At 42.1% G+C, this 22186-nt stretch overlaps 1 protein-coding gene across 13 annotated transcripts; it reads right to left on the bottom strand.

The window, feature by feature from the left end:
* Nucleotides 1–749: 749 nt before the first annotated feature.
* Nucleotides 750–16328, bottom strand: LOC110525872 (erlin-2). 13 transcript variants are annotated; one of them, XM_021606344.2, is made up of 14 exons: nt 16197–16328; nt 15811–15886; nt 13493–13600; nt 13235–13316; nt 12487–12533; nt 12299–12360; nt 10061–10186; nt 9779–9852; nt 8617–8675; nt 8148–8239; nt 7841–7930; nt 6821–6900; nt 6202–6444; nt 750–2754 (listed from the first exon to the last, which is right to left on the bottom strand). In XM_021606344.2, exons 1-13 carry the CDS (start codon nt 16270–16272, stop codon nt 6271–6273), a joined length of 1146 nt encoding a protein of 381 aa, XP_021462019.1. In that variant the 5' UTR covers nt 16273–16328; the 3' UTR covers nt 750–2754; nt 6202–6270. The 13 variants fall into 13 exon arrangements, with proteins under 13 accessions (XP_021462019.1, XP_036835932.1, XP_036835935.1 ...); XM_036980037.1 differs by having other exon boundaries at nt 9779–9918; XM_036980040.1 differs by lacking the exon at nt 15811–15886 and having other exon boundaries at nt 9779–9918.
* Nucleotides 16329–22186: the final 5858 nt, after the last annotated feature.

The following is a 22186-nucleotide window of genomic DNA, read 5'->3' on the forward strand; positions in this document are numbered from 1 at the left end:
TAATTTGGTGCTTTCCTTGGAAGGACGAAAACACAGTAATTCCATTATAGATCAGGGCAGCGGTCAGGACAAGAGCAAAGCACAAGAACACTCCAACCCTATTTTCCCCGCCAAGCATAGTGTAGACTAAGTAACCGGAAGGTTGCAAGTTCAAACCCCCGAGCTGACAAGGTAAAAATCTGTCGTTCTGCCTCTGAACAAGGCAGTGAACCCACTGTTCCTAGGCCGTCATTGTAAATAAGAATGTGTTTTTACTGACTTGCCTAGTTTAAAAAAATATTTTTAAAAATCACAGTGCTACATTATGAAATACTATACTTTTTTATAAAATGTTACTGACTTCTTCTCCTGGACTTCATTCCCTTCATCATTTCCTCCCCTTTATATGTAACTCCCTTGTTTTCTCACCAGGTGGTATTGTTCTTGTTTACCGGTGTGTAGCCTTAAGGAATTGTCTCGTTACTGGTTTTGTTGTTTTATTAAACATTTCACCTGCACCTGAAACTTCTCTTCTCCATGACGTCTGAAATCCAGTCCACATGGTGTGCAATAGTCTGAATGTCAGTCAAGATGTGAATCTATCATAGTTTAAATAACATAAGCAGATATATTTTTTTAATAGACTGTGTGGTATGTAACGGTCTACCCCTACTAAATTGCAAAATCAAGATTCAGTCTCTTTGTTTGACAGATGTGAAAGGGCTATGTAAGAAAAAGGCAATAAAAACAGACTACATTTCAAGACAAAGTACCTCGTCATCAAAGAAAAACGTTTAATCGTGTAAATCACAAAATGATGGATTTCTGATTCACAATTTAACATCAGTGAGCGAGTGCAAAAGAGTCTCCTTCAAGTCATAATCAGTCAAGTCAACCTGAGAGTCTAACAAACAGTTTACACAGCCAGAACAAACCAGTGTTACATTGAGAGAACAGTTTAATGGATACAACCCAAGTGCCTCTCAAACAAGTCATTGCTTTAGTCAAAGCGTTGGTGAAAAACATACAAATGATTCACCCCAAATGAACTCAGTCCAACACTACACTGAGGGCACCAGTGTGTGAAATAGTCAAAAAGTTACAGTTGCATCTTTCATGAAAACCCCATTACATGTTTATACCATTGACTCATCCTTCCAATATGAATGACTAAGACAAGTCAGCTTTTGTTTGCTTTTATGTAAAGAAATCACTTTAATAAGAAAAAAAACACTATTGGTTTTTTATTTCCACCATTCCATGTAAGATGACAGAGAGATTTTATTTGGAAAATAACAAGAGGCCTGGTCCAATATTCAGCGAACATGCGTCACAATGACAGAATTAATATATATGGACATGATCTGTCATGAACCGCAGACGAGACGCAGATGATAAAATGTACTGTTAAAACACGCACCTGTAATGCTCTTAGTATCCAATGTCAGGAAAAAAAAATGTTTCCATGTAGAGCCTGTATGAAATGCCTAGCAGATAACGACAAAAGTTGCTATTTTTAATTTTTTTCTCGAATACTGAACTGAGTGGTTGGACAGGGCATCAGACTGTTAAATAGTGCTCTCTGGCCGGCTTCCGCCCAGTTACTCAACCCTGCACCTTACGAGGCTGCTGCCCTATGTACATAGACATGGAGTCACTGGTCACTTTAATAATGTTTACATACTGCTTTACTAATTTCATATGTATATACTGTATTCTATTCTCCTGTATTCTATTTAGTCAATGTCACTCCGACATTGGTCATCCTAATATTTATTTATTTATTAATTCCATTATTTTACTTTTAGATGTGTGTATTGTTGTGAATTGTTAAGATACTACTGCACTGTTGGAGCTAAGAACACAAGCATTTCACTACACCCGCAATAACATCTGCTAAATATGTGTATGTTACCAATAAAATTGGATTTGGTTGGTATCACCCCTTCACCAAATCATGGGGATAGGCAATAGCAGAGGGTTAAGATGGTTCATCAATGAGTGTGAGGCTTGTATTGCATGTAGAACTTTTTGTATAATGTACAATTAGATAATGTCACAAATCCCAAATTCCCAGGAAGATTTGATGCTGAAGATAATTTATAATACTTTTATAGTGAGTCCCGAACCCTTTTCTAATGTCACCCCCCTTCCCTTCCCAAGCAAAACCAGGAGAGTTTCAGCCCAAAGTCTGCCTCAGTTTCAGAAAAGGTATCCATCTGTGTAGTTCAATGCCATTCCTACAACATTTGTAGTCAATACCAGAAAATAAAATGGGATGGTTTAAAACGAGTGGCAAAGCATGAGACCAACCGTCAAACACCACTAGTAGAACATGCTTTGAGTGTAGTGTGGTTTGTCAAGTTGTCGTTATCAGAGTTGTTCATCTGTATCCCTCATACTATGACTACTACTGGCAGAGAAGCCATTGCTCTCTCTGTTCCAAAATGGGACAATGTTCCCACTCAAGGAGAAGCTGGTTTCTCAACATCTCAATTCTAACAGATACTCTGTTGTGTCTAGGACACTCTCTCAAGAGCAGACATGAATATAATGGCCTTTTGCCCAGCATAATTACAGATAATTGAGAGAAAACAAGTCAACTTTGACTTTTCTTGAGTCAAAAAACAATTGAACATCAATGCTCACTCTCTGAAACGGAGGTAAAGTAATGTTCATTCAGTGGGCTAGTTAAGATCTGTTACTTCTGCTATTGTGAGACGATCCTGGTGAGATAAGGTGAAGACACTCAGCCAATTCATATGGGAGAGGGATCTGTATGAAGAAACAAGGTATTCCAAACAATGTATGGTGTATGATTAAGTAAATGAATCATTAATAATGTAGTTAATCATACACAACTATATACAGTGGGGCAAAAAAGTATTTAGTCAGCCACCAATTGTGCAAGTTCTCTCACTTAAAAAGATGAGAGGCCTGTAATTTTCATCATAGGTACACTTCAACTATGACAGACAAAATGAAAAAAAAAAAATCCAGAAAATCACATTGTAGGATTTTTAATGAATTTGCAAATTATGGTGGAAAATAAGTATTTGGTCAATAACAAAAGTTTCTCTCAATACTTTGTTATATACCCTTTGTTGGCAATGACAGAGGTCAAACGTTTTCTGTAAGTCTTCACAAGGTTTTCATACACTGTTGCTGGTATTTTGGCCCATTCCTCCATGCAGATCTCCTCTAGAGCAGTGATGTTTTGGGGCTGTTGCTGGGCAACATGGACTTTCAACTCCCACCAAAGATTTTCTATGGGGTTGAGATCTGGAGACTGGCTAGGCCACTCCAGGACCTTGAAATGCTTCTTACGAAGCCACTCCTTCGTTGCCCGGGGGGTGTGTTTGGGATCATTGTCATGCTGAAAGACCCAGCCACGTTTCATCTTCAATGCCCTTGCTGGTGGAAGGTTTTTACTCAAAATCTCACGATACATGGCCCCATTCATTCTTTCCTTTACACGGATCAGTCACCCTGGTCGCTTTGCAGAAAAACAGCCCCAAAGCATGATGTTTCCACCCCCATGCTTCACAGTAAGTATGGTGTTCTTTGGATGCAACTCAGCATTCTTTGTCCTCCAAACACTGACGAGTTGAGTTTTTACCAAAAAGTTATATTTTGGTTTCATCTGACCATATGACATTCTTCCAATCTTCTTCTGGATCATCCAAATGCTCTCTAGCAAACTTCAGACAGGCCTGGACATGTACTGGCTTAAGCAGGGGGACACGTCTGGCACTGCAGGATTTGAGTCCCTGGCGGCGTAGTGTGTTACTGATGGTAGGCTTTGTTACTTTGATCCCAGCTCTCTGCAGGTAATTTACTAGGTCCCCCCGTGTGGTTCTGGGATTTTTGCTCACCGTTCTTGTGATAATTTTGGCCCCACGGGGTGAGATCTTGCGTGGAGCCCCAGATCGAGAGAGATTATCAGTGGTTTTGTGTGTCTTCCATTTCCTAATAATTGCTCACACAGTTGATTTCTTCAATCAAGCTGCTTACCTATTGCAGATTCAGTCTTCCCAGCCTGGTGAAGGTCTACAATTTTGTTTCTGGTGTCCTTTGACAGCTCTTTGGTCTTGGCCATAGTGGAGTTTGGAGTGTGACTGTTTGAGGTTGTGGACAGGTGTCATTTATACTGATAACAAGTTCAAACAGGTGCCATTAATACAGGTAACGAGTGGAGGACAGAGGAGCCTCTTAAAGAAGAAGTTACAGGTCTGTGAGAGCCAGAAATCTTGCTTGTTTGTAGGTGAACAAATACTTATTCCACCATAATTTGCAAATAAATTCATTAAAAATCCTACAATGTGATTTTCTGGATTTTTTTCTTCTCATTTTGTCTGTCATAGTTGAAGTGTACCTATAATGAAAATTACAGGCCTCTCTCATCTTTTTAAGTGGGAGAACTTGCACAATTGGTGGCTGACTAAATACTTTTTTGCCCCACTGTATCTGCACACATCTCTCATACACTTACTGTATGAGCTATGCAACACATAGAAAAGACATGAAAGCGCTACCAATTAAATGAAGTTACAAAACATACATCATACACTTGCAACAGTTCAATTCATGTTTAAAATGTCCCAAACCACACTGTTACATTCAATATATCATTGTTTCGCCTACGGTCTGTTGTAGGGCTAGTAAAACCTCCGGTCCAGGGTAGCATCCCAAAAGGCACCCTATTCCCTATATAGTGTACTATTTTTGACCAGAGCTTTATGGGTAGTAGTGCACTTATGGGTAGGGGTTCTACTAAGCTGACCTGGAATTGGTCAAACCATGGATCAGTTAGCTATTTGATTTCGAATTTTAGACCCCTGTAGATATCAAAAAAATATATACAAAAATGTGATTAAATATTTAATTTGGGCTTTAGAAATGCCATGAATAACACATTCATAAAATGGACAAAAAAAGACGGGAAATCATAAGGAATAAGGTTTTGAAGTGTCTGTCCTATATCTAGGAGATTTAAGAAATTTCAGGAAATATTTAGTTTTTTTGGACACATATTTAACCCCTTTTTTTGTAGGCACAAAACCACCTCCATACTTCCATTCATTTTTTAAACCGGTCCCGGGTTACCTGCTAATGGGCAGGTATGTCTCACTGTCTGGGTGTTCTGCAGTAGGATTGGATAGAGGCAATTACCGCAGCTGTGTAACCCTGTGTTAGTGGGCAAGTGAGCATTGTTGAAATCAAAACCCAACCCTCAAGTAAGTCATGAAGAACTCACTTACTAAACTCAGTTTTGGACAAGACTGACTTTATGAACAAAATGATCCTTTTTACACTTTGTAGTACATTTTGACACTAGAATAAATGTTTGACTAATATAGATGCCACATATGCCATTTTCTATCAGAGAAGTTGTTTGCCTTCAGTTGCACTTTAAAAAGGCAATCAGCGGTAGAATTAAAAAAAAATGTTTGGTAAAAAGATGAGGGATGGGGCTGGAGGAATGTAACCACTAAAATGAATAAACAGAGCTATGGGTCATGTTGAGGCTATATAGTGTTTGTTTACATTTACTTTGTTAACAAACACTGGAGTAAAACAAGCGTATATTTGGGGTTCTGATGGGGTACGTCAGCTGACCTAAGCTCATGTGGCATTTATAAGTTATATTCTTCAATAAGGTACATATATTTAATGTATAACTCCAAAAATGAATGTAGCAACTGCTGATTGCCTCTTTAAAGTATCTGTGGACCAGACTTCTATGAAATATGACCTATAATTAATAACACGAGTGAAAGTTTTCCTTCCCAAAAAATGGCAATTAAGTAGGTTAGAAAGCAGCTTTCCTGTGTTTGAATGGTGTGGGAATAACCCAACAGAATGGTGTGGCCGTATACTGGTCATTAAAAATTATTCATGCTAGTAGACCGCTCATTGGTCAGCTCAGCCAATAAGCCAACATGACATCATGTTTTATGAGGAAATAGTAAGCATTTTTGTTATTTTTTTTAAACGGACTGTTTGAGGTGGGGTTTTGAAGTGTTTATTTTTAAATGTATAAAGTTCTTTGGCCACAAATATTAATAAGACAAGTCAAAAACATTTTGGTATGAGTTAACAGAATATTAACTTTTAAAACTAAGATTTTCACTGGCCAGATACTTCAAAAATAGTAGTGCACTATATAGGGAACAGGGTGTCATTTGGGACACATAACCCAAGGCTCATCTTTCACCCCACCTTGTGGCTGACATGGGCCCAGCTCCACAGCTCCAGCCCTGGGATGGGTCTCTTCTCTTCTCCTTTCCATCAGTCTAGGTCCAGGATCTGTTCAGTTAGGACGTCCATGGCATCAGAGGCCTTAGTGGAGGAGGGGCCAGAGTCAACAAACATCTGGGGGATCTTACTCCCAAAGTAGATCTTACTGTTAGCTGCTATGGCCTGAAACTTCATAAGCTGCAGATACTCTGGCGTCAGCTTCAACTGGGAGTGGAGAGAGAGAGGGGGGAGAGAAAGGAAGGTGAGGGTGGAGATAGAAATGGAGGGAGAGAGGAGAGAGAGAGGGAGAGAAGGCAGAAGCCAATGATGAATGCCTGGATGTCCTGTGATACTGTTAGATTGTAGCCTGAGGAGGGAGTGTGTTCTCTCTCACTCTTCCAGCCAGTCTGAATTCACTCCCTACCACCTCGCCTTGGCTCTAACCCTTGGATATTTGTAGATCTGCATGGAGGAAGCAACATGGAGAGAGAGAGATGAGAGATCTTTCACCACCCTGATTATGCAGATCCTTCAGATCTGCAAACGTGGAAGGGTTAGGGCCAAGGAGGACCGGCGGTTCCTCTCAGTATGGTCCTCTCACCTTATTGGCCTCGGCCGCTCTCTCTGCTGTGTAGAACTCTGCATCGGCCCTGGCCTTCATCTTAGCCAAGAATGCTCCGTCTGCAACCCAGGGGTAAGACGTCAAATTGTGTTGACGCCATCTAAAATATTATCAGCTGGCGGGTAGAATGAAAACATTATTTCAACCGGTGGGTTGGTTCGCGGTTCAGAATTACATTGTGGGTCGGAAACATTTTAAAATCAAGATAATACTTTTAAAAACCCAGGAGCTTGTTGTGATACGAATTCCATTCTGTGAGTGGCGAGGCAGACACAAGGCTACCAGCCACGCATTGAGTGTGTCGAACCGGGAACTGTCCCTTATTTTGTGTTGTGCTAAAACATTCCAATTTGTCTACGCCAGAGCTTATGTTCCCTCTCCCCACGTGAGAATACGACAAGTTTACTTTCCATGGATAGCCTAGCACATGCCGAAAATGTCTAACGTAGGCCTAGCCGGAGAAACAAAAACAAAGGTTATGATAAGGGAATAGGCTACGACACCATCGTGGTCTGAAGACAGGAGGGAGCAGTGACGGGGTATGTCTAAATGTATAGCTCCCATAGTCAATCCTCAGGAGACTACTCTTTCTACCATCATGACCCACAGGGAAAAGGACAAAAATGTAGAGCATCATAAAAGCCCCGTTATGCCAGCATGCCATTTCACTGACCAGTGGCCTAATGACAATTATAAACTGGGTGGTTGGAGCAATGAATGCTGATTGGCTGAAAGCCGTGATATATCAGACCGTATACCATGGGTATGACAAAAGCATGTATTTTTACTGCTCTAATTACATTGGTAACCAGTTTATAATAGCAATAAGGCACCCCTGGGGTTTGCGGTATATTGCCAATATACCACAGCTCTGTATCCAGGCACTCCGTGTTGCAAAGAACAGCCCTTAGCCGTGGTATATTGGCCATATACCATACCCCTTCTGGCCTTATTGCTTAAGTATACAGTCTTATTGTTTTGCCAAACATACATACACACCTTCAATTTCAGAGATCCTTTTCTCTGTTTCTTTCTCCATGACTTTCTGGCTAAATTTGATTTCAGCCACTTGAGCTAACTTCTCTGCCTCTGTAGAGCAGCACAGGGAGGAGACAGGAAATGAGCCTTACATTCTGGGATTTAATGAGAAAACGGGCAGAATTCCTCTTAAAAATTCATTCAAGAAAACAGACTTAGTCATTTGTTTATAAATGTCATGTATTATTATAAAATGTCAGTTTAATATTTTTTCTGTGAAAATGTAAAGGTCATAGTGTGTTAGTGTCTGACCAATCACATGACTGACCGATCACAGCCCTCTTCCGCTCTGTCTCTGCCTCCTTCTCCACCACCTTCTGAGTCTGAGCAGAAATCAGAAGCTTTGTCTTCTCAGCCTCCCTAAACAAACACACACACACACACACACACACACATTAAAGGTGCGTGCTAAAAGTCCCACAGAATGTGTCCCATCCCTCACAAGAACATCCTAAAACAACAACAGCCAGCATGTTAACATGGAAAAAATACCATCATCAGTCAGTTACTAAAGCCCTCCAGATGGTAGTGGTGAGTGTCCCAAATAGCATACTATTCCCTATGTAGTGCACTTGTCAAAGATCATGCACTATAGAGGGAATAGGGTGCCATTTGGGATTACAACCGGGTTTGAGGAGAATGAATACAGGACGGAAGGGGGTTGGGGGTTTTGGGAATATGGAGCATTGCAGTGTTCTAGAATGTTTCAGTGTTACACAGCCAACTGTTCTACTCACATCATCTCGTAGTTCCTCCGAATGCTCTCAGGAATGTTGGGCTTTGTGACTCGGACCGCCTATGGTCAAGATTACCAAACCACAACCGTGAAAAAGAAGGGTGACGGAGATCATATTGAACATTTGTTTTACTGTGGAACTGCAAGTCATTACATGGCAATAAGAGGCATTCCATCACCAGGGAATCATCTAGGCTAAATGCCAAATGACACACTATTCCCTTTGTAGTGCACTACCTCTGATCCAGCCCCATAGGGCTCTGGTCATGGAAATAGGGTGCCTTTTGAGCACAAAAGAACCAACGCAATCTTACTCCTCCCCAAACACTTTCTGAAGTGAACTGTACTGTAGTGTTATGCGTTCCTGGCAGAACCTACAGCTGTTATTGTAGTTTCTTCTAGAGGATTAATGAGGACAAAAAGCTAAGTGTTTAAACCTAGAGGGGCCTTAAAACTGTAAAGGAATGAGCGGGGGTGGGGTGGGGGAGGAAATGATTATTCCTCTCCCTTTCTCCAGCTCGCTCTCTCATTTTTGAGTCTGACAGAATCTGTCATCGTTTTCCAGTCCAGATATTGCAACATGGGATCTGTTCTGTCTATTGTCTTTCATTAAGTTTTAGCTAGTAACTGAAGTCCATCCAGGACAGCTTAGCAGCCCACTCATCGCCTGGCATTCATTATCACAACATAGAGCCTCATAAAGTTGAAGAACAGTATTCTACTTTAACCTTACACATTACTTTCAATTTAACCCTGTTTCCTGTCTGCCATTCAACCCCCTGTGTGTGTGTGTGGCTCTACCTGGATCACACAAGGATAAGTGGATTATCAACCCGAATCAGAAATCAATACGAGGTAATCCTTGTATATAAATAAACAGTTATGAAACAGTACTCACATAACATGGGCAGTTTCAATGTTCAAACTGCTCATGATATTGTTAAATGAGTATTCACCATCAACATCATATTTATATGCAAGGATTCTCTACAATTCCAACCTCCCATCGCTCTTCCTCTCCCAGTCACACAAGGATAAGTGGAGTATCAAGTAAATCAAATCAATCATCGGAATTCCTTGCCTATAAACCTTTAATAAACATTTATACTGGTATGCAAGGATTCTCTAAGATTGGTTTGTTGTCTCTTCCTCCTTCCAAGTACCTGTATGATGAGTCCAGGAGCCATGCAGGTCAGATCCTCCTGTAAGGTCAGCTTCAGGTTTTCATCTATCTGGTCTGAGGAGGGAAACCAACGCACGCACACGCACACACACACACACACACACACAATGGAGACAGAGGCTGCATCCCACACACTACCCTAGTCACTATACAGTATAGTACTTTTGCAGTTGTAGTGCACTATGTAGGGAATTGGATGCCATTTGGGACCACCCAGAGACAACACTAGGCCTTTAAAACCCTTTGAATATTGATTAGTTACCGAACAAGCCGATGTAGACCTCCTGTAGAGAGTGGACGCTGCAGAACTGGTTGAGCTCATGGTGAACCTTGTTGAAGATCAGGGCCTTGTCGTAATCCGCTGTGAAGTTCCTCACTATATCATACACTGTAGAAGAGAGGCGAAAGAGTTGCTGTGAAGTTGCTCACTATACCATACACTGTAGGAGAGGAGAAAGAGTTTTTGTGAAGTTCCTCACTATGCCATACACTGTAGAAGAGAGGCGAACGAGTTGCTGTGAAGTTGCTCACTATACCATACACTGTAGGAGAGGAGAAAGAGTTTTTGTGAAGTTCCTCACTATGCCATACACTGTAGAAGAGAGGCGAACGAGTTGCTGTGAAGTTGCTCACTATACCATACACTGTAGGAGAGGAGAAAGAGTTTTTGTGAAGTTCCTCACTATGCCATACACTGTAGAAGAGAGGAGAAAGAGTTGCTGTGAAGTTCCTCACTATACCATACACTGTAGAAGAGAGGAGAAAGAGTTGCTGTGAAGTTGCTCACTATACCATACACTGTAGAAGAGAGGAGAAAGAGTTGCTGTGAAGTTCCTCACTATACCATACACTGTAGAAGAGAGGAGAAAGAGTTGCTGTGAAGTTCCTCACTATACCATACACTGTAGAAGAGAGGAGAAAGAGTTGCTGTGAAGTTGCTCACTATACCATACACTGTAGAAGAGAGGAGAAAGAGTTGCTGTGAAGTTCCTCACTATACCATACACTGTAGAAGAGAGGAGAAAGAGTTGCTGTGAAGTTCCTCACTATACCATACACTGTAGAAGAGAGGAGAAAGAGTTGCTGTGAAGTTCCTCACTATACCATACACTGTAGAAGAGAGGAGAAAGAGTTGCTGTGAAGTTCCTCACTATACCATACACTGTAGAAGAGAGGAGAAAGAGTTGCTGTGAAGTTCCTCACTATACCATACACTGTAGAAGAGAGGAGAAAGAGTTGCTGTGAAGTTCCTCACTATACCATACACTGTAGAAGAGAGGAGAAAGAGTTGCTGTGAAGTTCCTCACTATACCATACACTGCAGAGAAAGGACAAAGAAGAATGGCTACAGCACAGGAGGTTGGTGGCACCTTAATAGGGGAGAACGGGTTCGTGGCAATGACTGGAGCGGAATTGGTGGAATGGTATCAAATACATCAAACACATAGTTTCCAGGTGTTTGATGCCATTCCATTTGCGCCGCTCCGAACATTATTACAACCCGTTCTCCCCTCCTGTAGGCTACAGTAATATCCCTTTCACACCAAAACGTTTTTCTGCCAACTTTACCATACCGCCAATTTTTCCCCCGCCCTTTCTTTATATCTGAAAGTTAATCAATATTACATTTGCTTTTTGATATAGTACCGTAAATCCTATGTGAAAGCAGTATAAAGTAAGTAAGTAGTAGTGGCTACAGTAAATACGGAGCTTGGTCCGAGCCTGAACGGTCCATAAGGCAGAAGCCTCCTGTTTCTTAGCATCGGGCAGCTTGATGTAATACCCCTTGGACCGGAAGCTAGTCTATCGCAGGGTTACAGTAAGCTGAGTTCAAAATGGTTGCCGAGTACTAGTGTTGTGTTCTAGACCACCTGAAGCGAGACTGATTCAAGACCGGAACAAATAGAGTCAAGATCAAGACTGGATGGGGATTGTAATTGTGTCAAATTGCCAGCATAAGAGTTCAAAGTGTTCAGTATTTCTGTGTTCATATTTTACGACAACATATCGATTCTTTAGAAATTCAGAATGGTGAGAAGAAGAAAAAAAAGGACCGGTCTCACTTACTACAACACTGCTAAGTACACAACCATCCCACACCAGGCTGCCCCTCATCCCCCCCACCCCTTACATCTGTCATAACAAAAGAGACTTGGAGCACACTTTGAGAGAACATGGAGTAAACACAGTGTTTAAATGTGTCCAGACGCCTTTCACTAACAGAACCAGGGACTTACTAAACAGTGGTTTTATTTTTACTCAAACACAGGTTGGAAAATGAGTCTCCCATGAAATGATGGTGCAGCGGACAACACACACTGTTACAATACATGGGTTACACTGGTTTTGAAACAATATAGCATATATACTAAGGAAGGATTTGAACATCAGGCATGTTATGTCACAAGCCAGATCAGTTTTTAGTTTTGTGTTGAGAGATAAAACTTGAGCACCTTGTCAAAATTGCTCCAACGTTTGATGTATTGGCTTATGACTTTACCTGCTGAGGGCACCAGGTAGTTCACCACTTCTATCCGGTCAAAGTAAATCATCACTCCCCCACTGAACAAATAAAACAGAATGTAACTAGACATGCATGCAATACATCCTCAAGAATGGAGATAAAAGTAGCTGGTAATCTTTCCATCCAGGAAGTTTATTTCGGGCGTTGACGACATACAACCCTACCTTGTGCCACATGGTACATTCTTCACTTCATCCGTTTGTAGAGTGGTCTACAAAGAACAGAAAGAGAAGGCGTTAAACACTCGACAAATCCAGAATTTCTGCAGGGCTCAATTCAATAAAACCTACATTGTAGTATTTACACAGTAGTTATTTTCCCTCATGGTCCCAAAACTCTTCTGACAGGTTCTTTGGGCGGCAGGTAGCCGAGCGGTTAGAGCGTTGGGCCAGTAACCGAAAGATAGCTGGTTTAAATACCAGAGTCGACGAGGTGAAAAACCGGAGCTAGGCACATAACCCTAATCTACACCAGGGATGCCGTACTACTATGGCTGACCCTGTAAAACAACACATTTCACTGCACTTATCCGGTGTATGTGACAATACCACTGTATGAAAACCTGCAAACCTACCAGGGGTGTATTCATTAGTAGCACACTCGTAGCTAAATGTTCTGTAACAGAAACAGTAACCTAGATTTACTATTAGACAAATATAGGCAGGTTCCTCCACGTTTGGTTCCTAGTGAATAGACTCCCATCATAGATTTGCTGTCACTTTTCAGAATAAGAAGTGTGTGGGCACAGGGTGACTTTTTTAAACAAAGAAACTGCCATAACTTTGCAGTTTGATTGAAGTCCAGTACACCTCTGAGACCAGTCAGGTTTCAGTTCCTCTCTTTGTTCAACTACATTTCAGCCTAAACCCCAGCCAGACCAGTCATGCCCAGGGCCTAAGACATCATTCTTACCTGCACAGACTTGAAGTTAGTGATGAAAGGCATCATCAGGTGGAACCCAGGGTTACTGGTGGTGGTCAGGAGAGCTCCTCCCCTGTGGAACACACAAGTCAAGGACACATTTAGGAGGCAGCAACATAACAAATGTTGCAGATAGATCTGCCACAAATAGAGATGATATGATTCCTTACTCTGCATGCATGTTGAAGGGACACGTCTGTGCTACATAATAATATATCAATTTAAATGAAGACATAACATAAATCTGACCTGTAGTAAACTCCAGTGTGTCCCTCCTCAATCTTGTGAACAGAGGCGAAGAGAGCAGCGCCACCAATCGCACAGATTATTGAAGCAATGGCACCCAACTGTGCCATCCTGGGAAGAAGAGGAAGAATAAACCATTTGTTTTTAAAGGATTGGCATGCACAATGTTGGACATAGAGGATGGATGAATTAAATAATAACCAAGCTTACAGTGCATTCGGAAAGTATTCAGACCCCTTGACTTTTTCCACATTTGGCTATGTTATAGCCTTATTCTAAAATGCATTAAATCGTTTTTTCCCCCCTTATCCATTTACACACAATACCCCATAATGACAAAGCAAAAACATTTTTGATTTTTTGCAAAAAAAAGTATTCAGACCCCATAATGACAAAGCAAAAACATTTTTGATTTTTTGCAAAAAAAAGTATTCAGACCCTTCACTCAGTACTTTGTTGAAGCACCATTAGCAGCGATTACAGCCTCGAGTCTTCTTGGGTATGATGCTACAAGCTTGGCACACCTGTGTATGGGGAGTTTCTCCGATTCTTCTCTGCAGATCCTCTCAAGCTCTGTCAGGTTGGATTGGGAGTGTCGCTGCACATCTATTTTCAGGTTCAAGTCCGGGCTCAGGTTCAATCGGGTTGAAGTCCGGGCTCTGGCTGGGCCACTCAAGGACATTCAGAGACCTTCGACCCAGTCTGAGGTCCTGAGCAGGATTTCATCAAGGATCTCTTTGTACTTTACACCGATCATATTTCCCTTGATCCTAACTAGTCTCTCAGTCCATGCCGCTGAAAAACATCCCCGCAGAATGATTCTGCCACCACCATGTGTCACCGTAGGGAAGGTGCCAGGTTTCCTCCAGAATTGCCACTTGGCATTCAGGCCAGAGTTCAATCTTGGTTTCATCAGACCAGAGAATCTTGTTTCTCATGGTCTGAGAGTTCTTTAGGTGCCTTTTGGCAAACTCCAAGCGGGCTGTTGTGTGCCTTATACTAAGGAGTGGCTTCCGTCTGGCCACTCTACTATGAAGACCTGATTGGTGCTGAGTGCTGCAGAGATAGTTGTCCTTCTGGAAGGTTCTCCCATCTCCACAGAGGAACTCTGGAGCTCTCTCAGAGTGACCATTGGGTTATTGGTCACCTCCCTGACCAAGGCCCTTCTCCCCCGATTCCTCAGTTTGGCCGAGCATGCAAGCTCTAGGAAGAGTCTTGGTGATTCCAAACTTCTTCTATTTCAGAATGATGGAGGCCACTGTGTTCTTGGGGACCTTCAATGCTGCAGAAATGTTTTGGTACCCTTCCCTTGAACTGTGCCTCGACACAATCTTGTCTCTGAGCTCTACAGACAATTCCTTCAACATCATGGCTTAGTTTTTGCTCTGACATGCACTGTCAACTGTGGGACCTTATACAGACAGGTGTGTGCCTTTCCAAATCATGTCCAATCAATTGAATTTAACACAGGTGTACTCCAATCAAGTTGTAGAAACATCTCAAGGATGATCAAATTAAAATAGGATGCACCTGAGCTCAATTACGATTCTCATAGCAAAGGGTCTTAACACTTAATAAGGTATTTCTGTTTTTTTTTAATTGAATAGATTTGCAGACATTTATATGTTTTTGCTTTGTCATTATGGGGTACTGTGTGTAGATTGATGAGATTATTTTATTTAATCAATTTTAGAATAAGGCTATAACGTAACAAAATGTGGAAAAGCGAAGGGGTCTGAATACTTTCCGAATGCACTGTTGATACCTTTCACTGAAGAGTTGAAGTCTAATCTAATACATAACCTTACAAATATTCTACCGCTTTTACAAAAATGTTGTTTTAGTGTAGTAAATAGTAATCTTGCAAGTTCTGGATGTTAGGACAGTTGATTAGAATAGAATTAGCTGCATGTAGTTTAAAACAACATCTGAGCAGAGCATTCTATTTGTAAATAGAAGGCTATGGATGTGAGATCATTCAGCTGGTAAAAAAAAACAATGTTGTAAAACACTACTAAAACGTTCTGTGCCAGCTAGGTATGCTGGCGTCAAGGTAAACTCCTATTAGTCAGGAAGAAGAAGCTTAGCTGAGACATCAGCAGGGACTGACCTTACAACATTATAAGAGGATTGACCAAGAAAGGCATGGAAACTTCTCGCCTGCCTCACCTCACTCCGAAAACATCAACAACTGAAGCCTGCCACAAGTTATTAGTCTGTGCACAGCTACAACAAGAATCATATTAAGATACTATAGTGATCTTGTCTAGACAACTACAAGTCAGTCAATCAATCAATGACAGCATGCAGTCTTTTCATACCAGGTCGTGAAACTTGAGCTCGCACGTGAAGGTTCAGTCATCTTTGGTTCAGTATCTTTGGTTCCACTTTCTAAGTCTAACATGGAGAAGTTGTTTCACTTTCAGTTGACAGAATGCTGACAGCTAAACATGAATTACCTAGCTAAGCGCCCAGTCTTGGATTTACTCATACACCCCTCCCAGTAACGCAAAACAAGATAAGCCAACTACGTAACAGGCATTGTGCAACAACAGTTTAACGTTAGTTTGTTAAGCTATCTTTAGTTCCTACAGAGGATGGTGTCTAACCTACATTGACTAAATATTTCACAAACATTGTTGTTGCATGTAACGTTAGATACTTGAAAGGCCATTGATAAAAGTGTACTCGAAACCCATATTATTACCTGTATTATTACACGAGGTGCCTCCTCCACGGTAAAAAATAAATAAATAAATACAAAACATATACGCTAACAACATTTGCTAACACCTACTACAAAGTTCACTTCCTCATTTTGCGTCATGCGTCATCAGCTGGGCGTCCTTCAGTGCCTTTAGAGGAAATATCCTTCAAAACCGGTAGAGGGCAACAAAGACTATATCAAAGAAAGCTAAATATTCTTTATTATTTATGTTATGTAGTTATGTAGAAGTTGTTTCTGTGATTGAAAAAAATCATATATCTAGGTTTATGAGTTTTCTATTAAGTTTTCTATTAATTGTGGCATTTATATTATGCATTAATACAAGTGTACTGATAAGTAAATTGCTACACTGTTTGCTGTGATACAATAGGGCAGAGTTGCTTTTATATTACTGTAACAAGGTAGGAACCATAGTTTTGGTCAGTGCTTCGCAGAGGATCATAATTAGTGGGGAACATGTAATGGTATAAAACCACCCCTGGTAATATAGACTGTCCAGTGAGGGGATTCGAGTAATGCACCGGGCCAGTGTTGATTGTATTGTATATTTTGGAACCGGACTGCCTCCCAGGCATGAGCTCTGTGCCCCGTTTTGTCCGAAGTGATGTAAAAGTGATGTAGATTAAGCACGTGGGGTAATGAGTAGGATTCTGTGCTTCATATGCAAAAGTGATTGTTTTTGATTTAAAAAAGGCTTTTATCTGTTTGAGGTCACTTAGAAATGTCCTTGTTTTTGAAAGAAAAGCAAAAAATTTTGTCCATTAAAATAACATCAAATTGATGAAAAGCGTTATCTCTGTCCACTGTCTGTGTTCTTTCGCCCATCTTAATCTTTTCTTTTTATTGGCCAGTCTTGAGATGTGTCTTTTTCTTTGCAACTCTGCCTAGAAGGCCAACATCCGGGAGTCGCCTCTTCACTGTTGATGTTGAGACTTTCAAAAACAAGGACATTTCCAAGTGATCCCAAACTTTTGAACAGTAGTGTATATTTTATGATAAAGAGATGTGTACATCATTTCTGGGATGGACCCTTACTTTCTTCGCCATTTTTCCTAGCTTTTTTTTGCCTTGTTTGCCTTGTTGGCAACATGACCGAGCGGCGCAGATCATTGTTCGATTTGAGAAGGGTGATCCTCCCTCACCACTTTTGCCCATTCACATCATAGACCATAGCCCGGTTCACTTTATCAAACTCCCTCATTGCCATTTGTTTGAGAGCCATTTGAGGACCAATGTTGTCTTGAACATTTTGGGGATGTCCAAATATTTATATAAAGTTATGCCGCGGTAGCCTAATATTTTCAAATTGTTTCAGTTGATTAGAAGGAGTTCCGAGCCAACTTGGCTATTATGTGATTCTTCTGGCGTTTATCTTTATCGCGACAGTACCTCTTCCCCCTACGGAGGTTGAAAAGATTTGGCATGGACCCTCAAAAGTCCTCAAATGTTCTACAGCTACAACTGCACCGCTCTTGATCGGAGGGCGCTACAGAGGGTGGTGCGAATAGCCCAGTACATCACTGGGCCTGAGCTCCCTGCCATCCAGGACTTCTATATCAGGCAGTGGGAAAGGAAGGCCCAGAAAATTGTTAAAGACTCCAACCACCCAAGCAATATACTGTTGTCTCTGCTTCCGCACGGCGAGCGGTACCGGAGCGTCAACTCTGACACCAACATGCTCCTGAACAGCTTCTATCCCCAAGCCATAAGTCTGCTAAATAGCTAACCAAATGGTTACATGGACTATCTGCATTGACCCTTCTATTTTATTTCTATTTTTGCACTGACTCTAGGCACATTCTACACACTGACACTCCAACACACACAAACACACACTATTTGCTCACACACGCATACCACGCACACACATTCATACTGACTTTTGGCACACGCACACACAAATTCACATACAATCATCATATACGCTGCTGCTACTCTGTTTATCACACATCCTGGTTCCTAGTCACCTTACCCTTATACATATCTAACCCTACCACTCCAGTGTCCCTGCACATTGTAAATATGGTATTGGCACTGACCCTGGAACTGACCCTGGAACGAACTGACCCTGTATATAGCTTACTTATCTTCTTGTGTTCTTTTTATTTATATTTCTTGTGTTTTTGTTCGACTTAAATATAAATATATTTTTACATTTTATTTATTTATTTAAAAAATATATATTTTTTAAAGAGCTAGAATGTGACAATAAAAACTTGAAAACTGATTCCATATGCTGGACTGCCTAAATGAGCTGATGATGGTGCTCCGGTACTGCTCCCTGTGGAAGCAGAGAGAACAGGCGCCAGCGTAGCCTAGTGGTTAGAGTATTGGACTAGTAACCGAAAGGTTGCAAGGTCAAATCCCTGAACTGACAAGGTACAAATCTGTCGTTCTGCCTCTAGGCCGTCATTGAAAATAAGAACTTGTTCTTAACTGACTTGCCTAGTTAAATGAAAGTAAAACATTTTTTTTTGTTTTAATGGTGAGACTAGTGGTGGACTGCAGCAACGGCAGAACTCACAGCGAGTACAAAACATTATTTAAGATGATTTAGCTACATTATAGTTAGGATACATTTGACTATTTATTGTGCAGCTCACAAGGTAGAGTGATAACACCTCATTAAGCTTGAAAGGCATCTGCTTCCTCACTTCCTAAACAAGCCTTTTATAGCCCTCGGTCCGTTTTTTTTTAGACATAGGAAAAGCCAGCCCTAACCCCTAGGTGCCGCAGTGCATGGCAGATCTGTGCTGTGCATTTTAAACGGGGAAAGAAAAAAAGGAACAACAGAGCGAGGGGAAAATAAGTTTGTCAGAGTTCATTAAGTATCAAGGGAACATTGCTGGAACTGGCAATGTAAGCCACACCGGGGCCCTACCATTAATCACGACTGACAAGGAACCAGGGGCCAGGGGAGGAGGGGGGAGGGAAGGAGCGGAGCGCACGGGTGCTGCTGCCAGAGACTCTGGTAGTGATTATAGCATGGGGTCTACACACAGAGCGAAGGTGTTGAAGGTAGAACAGACGAGACCACTGAGCTAAAACTCATAGTTCAGGTATGTTTCCACCGTCTGAACAACAAGGAGCCCACCATAGTGATATTATCACCGTTTTTCCTGTACTGTTTCCTTACCGTTACTCTTTTTTAGAAGATTATGTAAATCACACCACACCCGTGTAACATGAATAATATACAGTGTGTAGCAGCAGTAAAGTGTGGCATGGTGCTCAGAGTTTTTCTTGCAGCTGTTTTGTGTGAAGTCCGGCTTAATAGTGTGCGTGAGGTAGTGAAGAGTGTAAATGAAAGAGAGCGTCCTCCGTATGTCTCTGTCTGCTTTGCCCTGCCTTGTTCTCTCAGTAGCCCAGCAGGGCTCTCATGGCTGCTAGCCCTCTCCATACTGCCACTCCAGAAGAGAAAATACATGGGAGAGAGAGGAGAAGGACCCTGTGACTCGTGAAGATGGAGGCCTCTGTTAAGTGCTGTTCTTGAAAGCACGTCTGGCCTCATTAGCTGTCAGTTGTAACAATACTGAACTGGCAGCGAAGACTGCTCTGAATCTAGCAACCATAAATCACAGCCTGACAGCCCTCTGACAGGCTGGGAACCAGCACACATGCAAGCCTTGCTCCTGCTCCTGCACACACACAAACGTACACTGCGCAGCACATCTACAGACAGCCCAACCCACACACTCCAACACACACCCTCACTAACTAACACACATGGCCACTGCAGCACTGTCTTACCTTCCAGAACAGGAGAGGTTGAGAAGCGAGGTTTGGACTGAATTATCCCTGGAGCTTTGTATCTTGTGTTTGTGTGTGTCTGTCTGTCTGTGTGTGTGTGTGTGTGTGTGTGTGTGTGTGTGTGTGTGTGTGTGTGTGTGTGTGTGTGTGTGTGTTTGTGTGTGAGCAAGGTAGGAACTGGAGGTTACTAGGTACTACACATGGACATACATGTGTGTATGTCCATGTGTAGTACCTAGTAACCTCCAGTCTATTGCTGTGGCCTAGTGGGGGTTGCTCGAGTATCAATCTGCCGGCGTCCATTAGGTTGACGCGTGACGGTGAGTGTGACATGGCTGGAAAGAAAGGAAGCAGCAGAAACAAGGCCTGTGGGTCATTAATCATAGGGCCCTGACACACACATACCAGGAGGCCAGGGGCACTGCCGGTGAGCTCACAGCTGGGACAAACTCAACAAATACAGGCTCTCACACACACACACACACACACACACACACACACACACACACACACACACACACACACACACACACACACACACACACACACACACACACGGTTCAGACACACATAGGTATACTGGCACACGGGTGTACACACATATACACTCTCAGACAGCCAAGAAGGACATGGCACCATGAGTGAGCTTACAGCTGGGCAAGACAAAACTCAACTCACAAAACATGCTGGCCAACTACTCATACTCATACCCTGCATTCCCTCTCTCTCTCCCTCTCTCTCTCCCTGCCTTTCTCCCTCCCAGATTCCAAGCCCCCTCCACCCCCCCCCCCCCCCCCCCTTTAGGATAAATCACCATAGCCTCACAATGCCTTAGACACCTGACACAAAGTTAAGCAGGTAGGAAATAAGTCAAGATGTTACTTTTAGCTTTTGGAAACTGATGTTCTGCTACCTTTCCCCTCTACTCCATTTCGGTGCCATTTAATATCATTACTGTTTGTGCTCCAGGTCTTAGATGTCCTCCTTCTCCTCTCTGCTGCCAGAAGTGGTCCCAGTGCAGAGTAACACAAGCTTGACCTATCTCTCTCTCTTTCTCTCCTTCTCCCCCCCTATATCCCTCTCTACACCCTCTCTCTCTCTCTCTCTCTCTCTCTCTCTCTCTCTTTCTCTCTCTCTCTCTCTCTCTCTCTCTCTCTCTCTCTCTCTCTCTCTCTCTTTCTCTCTCTCTCTCTCTCTCTCACTCTTTCTCTCTCTCTCTCTCTCTCTCTCTCTCTCTCTCTCTCTCTCTCTCCAGCAACACATTAATCTTCTCCTCGTTGCTGAGATCTCCATTTAACACCTTCCTCTTCATCTGAAGAGTTATGAGAGGGCTCAGTGTATGTGTACAGTGTGTGTGCATGGGCGGGGTAAAATGGTCCTGTGAATGTGCCTAAGTATATTTCTGGTACATAGAGACACAGTGTGTGCGGTGCTGTGGGGGTGTGGGAAAGGCTCTCCGAAGGCTTCTGCGGGGCATTGGAAGAATGAGAACATTCCTGATAGACAGCCCCTGCATCTGCTGGAGGAACTGGATAGAGGCTGTAAGGCTAACAGCTGCTAGCCATCTATCTGGCCTCACTGGAAGGAAAAGGGTGGTCTGCAGGGACTCATCAATAGGCAATGGGGAGTTTGTAGGGTAAACCTGTGGCCCACAGGACTGGTCAAAAGTAGTACACTATCATAGGGAATAGGGTGCCATTTGGGATTGGGACATGTTCTAGAACCTTTGGATAAACCAGTTGGTGGTTTTGATGAATGCATTGATGGATTTTTATTAGCGTCTTAGTCATATCTATTCAGAGTTGTACTGTAGAGGTATTACACTTGACAGTGCATATCCCATGTCTTAGGAAACATGTTGTACATGCATGCACAGTTATTACATGAAGTCTCAACCGGATTAATGGAAAAATAAATGGTTTTGTGTCCCTTTCTCACTTAAAGGGGATTTATAGTATAATCCATTGCTTTGAGTGCAGGTCTTTTAATTCATTCATTCAAAAAAAGGCAGCTTGACAGGTTTGTTGATTTATTGCCTGCGTGATTTATTGAGATTGAAAATGTGACAGCATTTTTCTTTCATAACACCAAAAATATGAAAGTAGCACTGGAAATCCTTCTCTTGACATGTTGCATTCTAAAAACCAAGGGGCCAAAGTTTGTCAGAGTCACAGTATTTACTTGGCTGTTTCTGCCTCCCACCCCTCCACCCCTCCCTT

This window comes from Oncorhynchus mykiss, chromosome 6 (genome assembly GCF_013265735.2).
Source record: "Oncorhynchus mykiss isolate Arlee chromosome 6, USDA_OmykA_1.1, whole genome shotgun sequence".
NCBI lineage: Eukaryota > Metazoa > Chordata > Actinopteri > Salmoniformes > Salmonidae > Oncorhynchus > Oncorhynchus mykiss.

Excerpts from the sequence above, each read along its gene's own strand:
- LOC110525872 (XM_036980037.1), bottom strand. The coding sequence starts at position 16,272 with ATGTTGTTAGCGTATATGTTTTGTATTTATTTATTTATTTTTTACCGT. Across the intron at positions 8,240-8,616 it reads CGGAGGAACTACGAGATGAT|GGAGGCTGAGAAGACAAAGC; the intron begins GTGAGTAGAACA and ends GTGTTTGTTTAG. Across the intron at positions 7,931-8,147 it reads GCGGAAGAGGGCTGTGATCG|AGGCAGAGAAGTTAGCTCAA; the intron begins GTCAGTCATGTG and ends GCTGCTCTACAG.